This window comes from Mus pahari, chromosome 10, assembly GCF_900095145.1.
Source record: "Mus pahari chromosome 10, PAHARI_EIJ_v1.1, whole genome shotgun sequence".
In the NCBI taxonomy this organism is placed as follows: domain Eukaryota; kingdom Metazoa; phylum Chordata; class Mammalia; order Rodentia; family Muridae; genus Mus; species Mus pahari.
The window spans coordinates 67,530,629-67,542,300 of NC_034599.1; the positions used below are offsets into that span (position 1 = coordinate 67,530,629).

Here is an 11,672-nt window from a genome sequence, read left to right on the forward strand (position 1 = left end):
GGAAGGAAGAAAGGAAGAAAGAAAGAAAGAAAGAAAGAAAGAAAGAAAGAAAGAAAGAAAGAAAGAAGAAAGAAAGTCAGCAAGATGGCTTAGCAGGCAGCTCTTGCAGCTGATCTTGATGTTCTGAGTTTGATTCCTGGGACCTGAACTGTGGAAGGTGAGAACTGCCTCCTGCAAGTTGTCTTCTGACCACCACATGCCTGTGCACACTCACGCATCCTCTTAGTCAATCGATCCATGCCAAAAAACTTCAGCTTGGTGTCTGCATTACATAGGAACTAAGACAGGACGGAAAACAGGGAAGATGGTGGACTCAGGAACATTCAAGCCACTTACCAGATGAGAATGGAGAATTCCAGCAGAAGAGAGTGGGCTCGGTGGGTAAAGTGTCTGCCTTGCCAATGTGAGGACCTCAGTTCTAGTCCCATAATCCATGTCAAAAAATTGGCTTTGGCAGCATGTGCTTTTACTCCTGGGCACCAGGGAGAAGACAGAGGAATTCTGAGGGTTGCTGGCAGATCAGCTTTACCTACCCAGGGAATTCCAGGTCAGAGACAATAAAAGTAAGGTAACAGGGTGGGGAACAGGAGAAGGAGAAGTTGTTGGATGGTACTTCTAAGCTGAACCTATGGTCTCCATACACCATGTACACCAGCACTCACACTGCACACACACACACACACACACACACAAGAAATCCAACACAACTAGCATTTTCATGAGGACTTTCCCCACTGCCCAGTTGTAAGCCTGCAGCTTATTATGATTCCCATCAGAAACCTCAGTTACAGTAGAAGAATGTGTCCCGACTCCTTGTGCAAGCCTAGTGGCTCCTGATTTTATCTTACCTGACTGTAATACTGTAATACCATTCAGAGAACCTCTGGAGCCACCCTGGAATGCTACTTAAGAAGAGAGGAAAAAGGGTTTCTTAGCAACCCTTTGAGATGTAACCTGAGACCACCAGAATGATCCGTATACAGCTTACACACTTAAGCAGTACTTTTCTTTAAGAAGCCCACACCCATGCTCTCCTCTATGCTTTATTCTCTCTTCTTTTTTTTTTTTTTTTTCTCTCCCAAGACAGGGTTTTTCTGTGTAGTCTTGGCTTTCCTGGAACTAGATTTGTAGACCAGGCTGGCCTTGAACTCACAAGAGATCTGCCTGTCTCTGCCTCCCAAGTGCTGGGATCAAGTGGGTGTGAGCTACCACTGCCTGGCTTCTTTCTAGTTCTAATAAACTCCAACTTCACACAGGTTAGTCCTGAAATTCTTTTTTTTTTTTTTTTTTTTTTTTTTTCGACACAGGGTTTCTCTGTATAGCTGTCCTGGAATTCACTCTGTAGACCAGGCTGGCATCGAACTCAGAAATCCACCTGCCTCTGCCTCCCGAGTGCTGGGATTAAAGGCATGTGCCACCATGCCCGGCTAGTCCTGAAATTCTTTTTTTTTTTTTTTTTTAAGATTTATTTATTTATTATATGTAAGTACACTGTAGCTGTCTTCAGACACTCCAGAAGAGGGCGTCAGATCTTGTTACAGATGGTTATGAGCCACCATGTGGTTGCTGGGATTTGAACTCCAGACCTTTGGAAGAGCAGTCGGGTCCTCTTACCCACTGAGCCATCTCACCAGCCCTGAAATTCTTATCTGTGGCCAAGGATCTAGTTTTGCCCCAAGACAGGTTTCTACAGACCTCAGGCTGATGCAGGTGACAGTGTGAAACCTCGTCTCCCTCCCTGAGGCTACTGGTTGGAATTATGTGAAAAGTTCCTCTGTGGAGATCCCTTGAGTTTCTGATTGGGTAAGCTGAGGTCTGATTCCCCCAGTTCCCAGTGGGCTTCAGTTTGCTTCCTAAGAAGATTAAGGTGGCTGGAGCCTTCCATGGCTTTTCGAGGACTTATTTCAACATACTTATAAGAGAATAAAAAAAAAAAAATGATCTGAGTTAAAAATCTGAACCAACTCGAGGTCTGGAATACCTACATCACTATTCTCAAAAATTACCATAACCAATGATCACATGTATTAGTGTTCTTCAGAAGAACAGAGCCTACAGAACACGTGGCTACGTGAAAGGGAGTAGTATGAGGTACTATGTTCAATTCCTAGAATTCACATAAAGATGGCAAGAGAGAACCAACTCCACCCAGGCATGAACACACACACACACACACACACACACACACACACACCCTCGTGAAAATCCCATAGAGCTGAGGAATACATAGAGAAAAGGGGTTTTTCATTTTAAATAGCTTCCTCAACTTGAGGTTAGGTATTGGGCCACTGGTTAACCACTTCTGTCTTTTAAGTTCCTTTTAGCCTCAGAAGCCAGTTTCACAAGGCCCTCCCAGCTTTCTGCTGCGGGAGAACAAGCACTCTGGTTCAGCATATGCAAGCTCCTGCCTCTTAGTTCTTCCTTATGAGTCCCATTTGATGGTAAGAAGAACTGTGATTCAAATACCGGGATGTGGCGTTATCATTATGAAATGCTTCAGCTTATAATAATCCCCTGGGGGACTTCTCAACGATCCAACTGACAATTTCAATTTCTTCCATCATTAAATATTAATACCAGTAACAGGATTGGCTTCTGATCTTGTTTGAAATAACACGAATGGCCTACTTAAGATTAAATGTAAAAAAATATACACAGCACCAGGTGTAGTAGTGCGGTTTTAATCCTGACTCTCAGGGAGCAGTGGCAGGCGAAAGCTCTGTGAGTTTGAGGCCATTCTTAGTTCTACAGAGTGGATTCTTGGACAATTAATGCTACACTGTGAGAGACCCTGTTTTATTTAAAAAAAAAAAAAATGCAACGAGGTATTAGGAGAAATAATGATTTTCAAAAGTAAGAGACACATTGAATATATTCAGATTTCCTTTTTCTTCTTCCTCCCCCTTTTTGGAGACAGGTCTCACTCTGTAGCCTGGCTGTCCTGGAATTCACCACGTGGATCAAACCGGCCTTCAACTCAGAGGTCCTCCTGCCTCTCTGCCTTTTCAGTTTTAGTGCTGTTACTAAAATGTGGGCCCCTATGATTGGCTTATTTTATTTTTATTTTTATTTTTTTTTAAGATTTATTTATTATACATAAGTAGCTGTCTTCAGAAGAGGGCATCAGATCTCATTACAGGTGGTTGTAGTGAGCCATGTAGTTGCTAGGATTTGAACTCAGGTCCTTTAGGAAGAGCAGTCAGTGCTCTTAGACGCTGAGCCATCTCGCCAGCACTGGCTTATTTTATTCTTAACATGTAAGAACACAGATATGTGAGTTTATAAAGCAGAAGAGTTAATTCTACAACTGTCTGTTTACTTATTTGTGAGACTGGGCCTCAAACCCAGGCCTGTACATGCTAGAGATCACTCTATTACTAATTTACACCGCTAGTCATGATAATGTTTGGATATAAGTCAGCTAACAATACTCCTGACTATTCAGGAATACTCTACCCACAATTAGTTGTTACATCTGTCCTAACACAAATGATAAAATGTGGATTACATATTAACAGAAGTCTGGCAGCTAATATGAATGAAATGGACTCTGCCAAAGGCAATTAAATATTTCGTAAACAACCAATTGCTCACACCTATCAACATTTTTTTAGAGGATGACTAGTTTAGAATTCAGAATTAGTTTCTCTTGGAGAAAATTAAAATAAGATCTGTAAAAAATTAATTATTTATTCATTCATTTATTTATTTATTAGTACGTGTGTTGGTCAGAGAACAATTTGCTGGAGTCAGTTCTCTTTCCTCCATGGGTTTTTGCCTCCTGGTTGTTGCCTTAGCTATCTCGCGGTCCCTGCAATCGGATTTTGAGAGTCTTAATTTCTGCAGTATTTTCCCACTAGAGCAAAACATGCTATCATTTTGGCCTGTAATGTAGGCGCAGGACGGTGAGTCAGAAGGATGCAGAACTGGAGGCTAGCCTGGGAGCCCGGACCAGCCATGTCTCAAAACCTCGCAGCAGCGGCTGTCTTCCCACCCCCACCCTTTCTCCAGGGCCTCGCCGCCGCGCTGTCGGCGGAGGCTCAGCTATGCAGGTTTGGATGGCCGACGACGCCTGCCTGGTGGCTGGCCTTGAAGCCGACACCCCACCAGATTTAGGCCTGCGCATTCCTCCCCGGGTCCTATGGCGGGCGGCTTCCGATCGGCCGGGAGCACGCTTTTCCAAGGTGGCTTTAGGTTGGTTGGGGGCTATAGCTAAAACGCCTCATCGGCAGGCGACAGACTGGCGTGGCGGGCTCCCAGGGAGACCTGTTGTTCGAGCAAAACCGCAAGGTAGTGGCTTGGCGGAAGAGCCACGTTTCTCGGCCCATCCCCCACTCCACCCCACCCCACCCCCGCCTCCTCCGGGGGCTGCGGGGCCTCAGCCGCCAACCTCGCCAGCCCTTCCCCCCCATCCCCACCCCCGCGCGCGCGCGCGCGCCCCCCCTCCCCCGCCCCCGCCGCGGGGCCTCGCGCCGCGCGCTCCGGACGAGCGCCTTGTTTCTGGAGTCCCGCCACGCTTGCTCCAACCCAGCCCCCCGGCCTCGCGCGCAGCCGCAGAGCGGGTCCCGCCCCTTCCCGCCGCGCGCCCCTGCACCCCAGCGCGCTCCCGGAGTGGGCCTCCTCCGCCGCAGCGACGCCTCCTCCTCCTCTTCCTCGCTCGCTCGCTCTCTCGCTCTGTGTCTCTCGCTCTCTCTCTCTCTCTCTCTCTCTTTCTCGCCGCTGCAGCCTAGTAGGGGCGCTTCGTCCAGCATGAGCTCGGACATGGCAGCCGACGAGTCGGAGGCCCCAGTGCTCTCGGAGGACGAGGTGCGGGACGGCTGCGTGCCGCGCGGGGGTTCATCGTGGCGAGGGGGTGGCCGGGGTGGGTAGCGGCGGTGACGGGCGATCGGGGCCCCCGGCTTGGCCGCGCGCTCCGGAGCGGGACAGGCGGTGAGGGGGAGGTGGAGAGAGGCGCGCACGAGGCCGCTGCGGGAGCGGATTCCCCGCTTGCTCGCCTCGCTGCTCGGGGCCTTGGCCTCCCCGGGGGGCCTCCGGGGGCCCTGGCTGCGGCCTGGGCGCGCTCCCTCCTGGTCTCCGGGAGGGCGATGGCTTGGGTGGGGCGGCCTCCCGAGACTCAGCATCCCGCTCCTGCCGCAGCGGGAGCCGAGAGAACTTAGCGACTTTCCCACTATGGCTTCCCGCGGGCCCGGGGTGGGAAAGAAGCGGGTGGGGGGAGGGTGGGATTCCTTCGAGGCCGCGGCCAGCGTCAGATGTGGGAAGTTCACACTTTGTTTCGAGGTCTTTGTTAGTATTTTTTAAAAAAATGAAGGCAAAAGAAGTAGAAATACTTTAAAGAAAACACCCCGCAGCTGTTGGCGTCGAAAACTGCAACCCAAGGATTTGTGGCATGCAAAGCCGTCTGTTAACAGAAGAACAACTTAATCGGGACTTTGCCTCGCGCTCGCTGGAAGTGAGGCCCTCTTGAGGGAGGTCTTCGATGGAGCTGGCGGTTGTCTCAAATGGGTGGGGCATTAGAGACTTCGAAGTGTTTAACAGTGACCCTTTCAGATTGTGTGTGTGCGCGCGTGCGTGTGTGTGCGTGTGCCTATGTGAATCCAATCTCCGGGTTTCTGTTACTTAATCTAGCGGTCACAAGTGCCTTTTATCAAGATTGGACTCAATTAGCTGGAAATTCCCAACCCCCCCCCATTTTTTTATTCCTTTCTCGGGTACCTCCAAACCCTATTGTAATGGCGCCCTCCAATTTTCCCCCGATTCCCTAAGAGCTTTTTGTTTATACGTAGCGGGTGCTTTATTAAGATAATTATTGCAACATATTTTGAAAAAGGTTGTGTGTGCCTGTGTATGCGTGTATGTATTGTGGTTGGAATTTAAAATTTTAGGCAATCCTGGTATTTTTTTTTTAAAACATTGGTGGAATGGGGGACATATCAAATGAACTAAGGCCGGCCTAGAGAGGGGTTACTTGAGATTTCACTCAGGGGAAATCTAGAAAGTTGCTGTTATAAAAGTTGTTAGTAAAGGGGCTGGAGAGGTGGCTCGGTGACTGAGCTCTTGTAAAGGACCAGAGTACAGCACCTTGGTGGGGCCCCTCATAACCAGTAATTCCAGCTCTGGATATCTGTGGCGCCAGCGCACACAGCATATTCTCTCTCTCTCTCTCTCTCTCTCTCTCTCTCTCTCTCTCTCTCTCTCTCTCTCTGTGGCACACACACACACACACACACACACACACACACGAGTACATTACTGGAGCTGGGGAAGAGCGAGTCCAAAGCCAGTGAGAGGATACTGAGTCACAGGAGCTGTAAGCTCTGCTGGGCTGTTAAATGCACGGTGGGCTGAATGCTTATATACTTTGGAATGCTACAAGATGGGCTGTAGAGAGGACTTAGTTAAGAGCACTTGCTCTTTCAGAGAACTTAGGTTTGGTTCCCAGCACTCACAGGGTGGTTTACAGTCCTCAGAAATGATGCCCTCTTCTGACCTCTGGGGAAGTCAGCCATAGACGTGGTGCACATAAGCACATGCAGGCAAGACAAACAAACAAACAAACAAACCTTTAGAGAGAAGTCCAGTTCTCAGGTAACGTTTAGAATATGGTAACAGGCCGATAGATGGTTCTGGCTACTCAGAAGCAGCCCTTCACCGCCTCGAGCCAGGGTGACGGTCTGCGCAGTCCCCATTATTGCATAGGAGTCAGGAGGTACTGCTGTCCTGCGGCTAGGATGCCTTTCCTGTCTCCCTGCCTTCTGCATACCCACTCAATTAGGAAGATCTCAAGTTGGTGTCCTACTCTGGCCTTGGGCTTCTGTCTGGCTCCCCCAGACATCTATTCTTACCTCCTTCCTGCAGAGCTAGCTGGTCACAGACTAAATATTGCTAAAGTTATCTTTTTCTGTCTCTTTTTTCCCTCTTGGCCCAGTATCTGTATTGCAGATTGTCCTTTTCATCTACCCAGCTGAAATAAAGATATGTGTGGCAGCGAGTGGGTGCGCAGCAACGGCTGGGGCTAGGAGTTCCCTCTGCAGTAAGGACTAGTTGAACTTATTGGAGGAGCTATACTTCTCAAGAGCTTATGACCCAGGGCCTGTTAAATTCCCATGATAAAGGTCCAGATGTGGGTTCTGTGACTCATTTTCTCCCCTCTTTCTGTGTTACTTTGTGCTTACTAAGGGAGTGAGGCAGGAAGACAGACATGGTTGTGAGCACCATCCACTGCGGTGCTAATTGGGTTATTAATATTCACTCGGCAGACGTTCATTAACGTTCTGTGTGCCCTGTGCCAAGCACCAGAGATACAGAGGATAAAAGACCGCCAGTCTCCTAGGAGTTCACTGGTAAACAACATAGAAATGGCTTGTTTTCTGGTTTTAGTTGGAAGCTCATCGCTTTTATTTTGGCATTTATTTTCTGGTTTATCACAGAACCAAATGGCAGCTTGGAACACACCCCACCCCACCCCACATACCCCCAATTACCATATGCCACACACACACACCATGTACACTACACATGTACACACTGCACATACATACGCACATACCACAACACCCCTCACCCCCATACACATTTTATTCTTTAATATTTAAAGATGGAAACATGGCAGCTGTGCCGTCTTTGAGCTCAGTCTAGTCAGAGTAGGCAGCCTGCTGCTGTTGATTAAAAGTGGTTGGGCTGGGGTGGGGTTCAGTGGGGGGAGTGCTTGCCTAGTGTGTCTGAAGCCATGATTGGATATCCTGCATTGCGTACACCAGATGTGTTAGCCCATGCTTTTAATACCAGCACCTGGGAGACAGGCAAGAGAAATTCTGAGTTTGAGGCCAGTATGGTCTATATAGAAGGTCCTGAACAGCCAGGGCTACATAATGAGACCGCTCAGGAAAAAAAAAGTCAAAGCTCATGTAGCAGTGCATCAGAGCACACATCTGTCATGCCAGGTGGAAATGGAGGGCCAGAGGCTCGCTTGACTGAGACCAACCAGACTATGCTGTGAGTGCCTATCTCTAAAAGAAGGAAATGAATTCAAACAAATCTGAAACAAACAAGGACAAAGATGAATAGAAATTGCATGGAATGGAGAGAATTGTGGCTTAATCTTACAGAGTGATTAGGACTCATTGGGTGACGTAGGGTATTAAAGCATGCTGAAATTGGATCTATTACCCGCCCCCCTTTTTGATGAGTTTTAGTTCTTTTATGTATAGCCTGTGGAAAGAGGTTCTGTTTGCAGCAAATTTACTATTAAAACATTAGCTAAATGAAGAGGTGTAATATAATTTACATGCTTTGCTCTGGTGGCCACTTAGGATTAACTACAGAAAATAACTCATCACTCCTTTTGCTGTTTTTGAAACAGGGTCTCACTGTATAACCTGAAGAACTTTGTAGATCAGGCTGGCCGGGAACTCAGAGCTGCCTGTCTGCTTCCTGTGAGATTAGAGGTGCCAGGCATTCTCCCCAGAGAAAGATGAAAGAGGATGGGAGAGAAAGGATGTGGGCCTGGGATTATTACCTGCTGTCCTCCCAGGGCACTGCCAACTTTAGAGGCTGGGCGGCTGGGGACTGTTCCCCAGTTAGAGTTTCCTAATAAGATGCACTCACTTAAGATTGGGGGGGGGGGGTGGATGTTAAAGAAGAAGGGTATTTATAACTGGCTTTTTCTGCTGACAAGCATACATGTATGCAGACTGAATTTTTTTTACAGCAGAGTTATGGTTTTGAGGGCTGCAGAGAAGCCTCAGTAGTTAGGAGCGCTTTCTGCTTGTGTAGAAGACCTGAGTTTAGCGCTTAGCACTCATTAGGCAGCACACATACAAGCCTGTTACTTGAACTCCAGAGCATTCCCTCACTCTACTGGCCTCCACAGGGCCCCACACACAGACGCACATACCCACACACAAACACAAGCATCTAATTAAAAACAATAAAGGTAAACCGTGACAAAAAAGTGCCAGTGTCTGAGGCTGGAATTGTAGCTTAGTTGGTGAAGTGCTTGTCCAGCAAGAACATTGGATTTATGGGTGTGGTGGTGCATACCGTAATCCTATACCTGGAAATGAGGCAAGAGGCAAGGGGATTAAGGTTCAAGATGCTCCTGGCTACATGTATGAATGCAGAGCATCCTGTATGTGAGGATATACTCTACTAACTTAGCTATGTCCCCAGTCCTGAATCTTTCCTACTTAAATTCATAGTAATATTAAGAAATTCTTCTGAAAATATTTCTGAGATTTAAAAAAATTACATTTATTTACTTGTATGTGTGTGTGCACGTGCGCGCTTGCACTCGTATGCATGTGTATGTATTCATGTGCCATGGTGCATGAATGGAAGTTAGAGGCAACTTTTGGGAATCATCTATCATGTGGGTCTCAGGAATTGGATGGGAATCACCAGGCTTAGCAGCAAGGGGGATGGGTGGGGGGTGGGACATGGAGCCATTTTGCTGATGCTCTCTTGTGAACTTATTTTTTCAAAACGAGTTTCTCTATGTAGCCCTGGCTGTCCTGGAATTCAGTCTGTGGACCAGGCTGGCCTCGAACTCACAGTCTTGCTTGCCTTTGCCTCCCCGAGTGCTGGGATTAAAGGCATGAACTACTACCACCTAGTGAATTTTGTTTCTTATGCATGTTGTGTAACAGTAATTGGGTGCCATTGTTAATGTCTTGTGTTTTTACACACCGGACTCTCCAGTCATTTATTAGGACTACAAAAAATTTAAGGAGTTCAAGGTTGGAATTATATTGGATTTATATATTACTTTGGAGAAAGTAGACAACTTATTAAATGTTTTCATCAACAAGCAGAGAGTGTCTCCATTTATTAGTTCTCTCATGTCCTTCAACAGTATTTTTAACATTACCAATTGAAGTTTGTGCATTTTTATCAATTTTGTTTCTGCATCTTATACAGTTTTAAACATATGTATGTGGAAAAAATATGTATATTGAGACAGGATCCTACTGTGTAGCACTGGCTGCCTTGGAACTCATTATATAGTCCAGAGATCTATCTGCTGGCCTCTACTTCTTGAGTGCTGGCATTAAAGCCATGAACAAATAGGAGGGGGAAGGCTCTTAATCTGGAATTTTCTGCATCAGGTTGGTCTGTGAACAGATGTGTGGGGGTTGTCTTAATGGTTACTTCATATAAGAAGACCTAGTTTATTGTGAGTGGCACTCAGCTCAAGTAACTTATTCTCACTTGTCTTAGTGTCTTATTTATTGTCTGAAGAGACACCTCAACCAACAGTGAGGTGGGGAGGAAGGGCTTTACTTATCTTACATTAGCCACATTGTAGTACGTCATTGAAGGAATTAGAGCAAGAACTCTAAACTGCAAGAACCTGGAGGCAGAAGCTACTGTAGAGCCCACTTACTGGCTCATCATTCATTGCTTGCTCAGCCTACCTTAAAGCACCCAAGTCTACTAGCATAGAGGTTGCCTGGCCCACAATGGGCTGGGCCCTCTCACACCAATCACTAATTACAAATACTTGCTTACAGTCTAGTCTTAGGACCTTTTCTATATTGAGGTTCCTTCTCATGACAATAGCTGAGTCAAGTTGACATGAAACTGGCCAGCACAGTTAGCATGAGTCTGTAAATAGAGAATGAATACAGTATTACCAGGCTGTGCACTGAGTTTATGGAAGTTTGCATTATACTGAACTAACTGTCTCAGAGACTTTTCAGGCAGGGGTTCCAAACAATGTAAGAGGATAGCTGACTAATGGCCAGCAAGTCTCTGCTCTTGACTTATGGGTATATGTGAGAGCTGCTTCAATACTTGCCTTGATTTCCCCTCCATGATGGACTGAACAGTTTTTAAGCCAAATCCCCTAAGTTGCTTTTTGTTGGGATATTTTTCCCAGTATCTGAAATGAATCCAGAATACCTACCCTTTTTTGATTTAAACTGTTTATAATCTGTAGCTTAAGAGAGCGTATAACAGTGTAGTCCACAGCTTGGAAACATTACCTTCATTTCCTTTTATTTACATGTGTACAGACTCACATCCAACTTTATTTGCTGAGCCACTTGAGAATAAGTTACAGAATTTGTGTCATTTTCTGCTGAATATTTTAGAAATATTCACTTTAGAAAGTATATTTCTGTTAATTTGTTGAGAATTTCACAACAATGTATTTTTTTTTTTAATTATGGGTATGGGAGTTTTGCCTGGATAAGACAGAAGATGGTGGCGGATCCCCTGGAAGTGATGTTACAGACACTTGTGAGCCACCATGTGGATGCTGGGAGTTGAATCCGAATTCCCTGGAAGAAGAGCACGTGCTCTTCACTGCTGATCCATATCTGGAGCTCCACAACGTATGTTTTTAAAACCTTATTTACGTGTATGGGTATTTTGTTTGTATGTATACCTTTATATGGTGTGTGTTCTTAGTGTCCATAGAGACCGGAAGAGGGCCTTCAGATCGTGGAACTGGACTTATAGATGGTTGTGAGCCACTGTGTAGGTGCTGGAAATTGGATCCAGATTCTCTGGAAGAACAGCTAATGCTTTTAATTGCTGAGCTATTTCTCTACCCCAAAATTAATTAATGAATTTCTTTTGAGGCAGGATCTCATACTAGCCCTGACTAACCTGGAACTTACTATATAAACCAATCTGGTCCTGACTAACCTGGAACTTACTATATAAACCAA

The 11,672-nt window shown here is 46.3% G+C and overlaps 1 protein-coding gene across 1 annotated transcript in view; it reads left to right on the forward strand.

Moving 5' to 3' along the window:
• The first annotated feature begins 4,637 nt into the window (after window positions 1-4,637).
• The window catches only part of Nedd4 (NEDD4 E3 ubiquitin protein ligase), an 85,951-nt gene continuing 78,916 nt past the window's right edge, over window positions 4,638-11,672 (forward strand). The window contains exons 1-2 of the mRNA XM_029543490.1: window positions 4,638-4,806; window positions 11,169-11,333. Coding sequence (XP_029399350.1) covers window positions 4,750-4,806; window positions 11,169-11,333 — 222 coding nt within the window. The 5' untranslated portion in view covers window positions 4,638-4,749. The remainder of the gene's footprint in view (window positions 4,807-11,168; window positions 11,334-11,672) is intronic.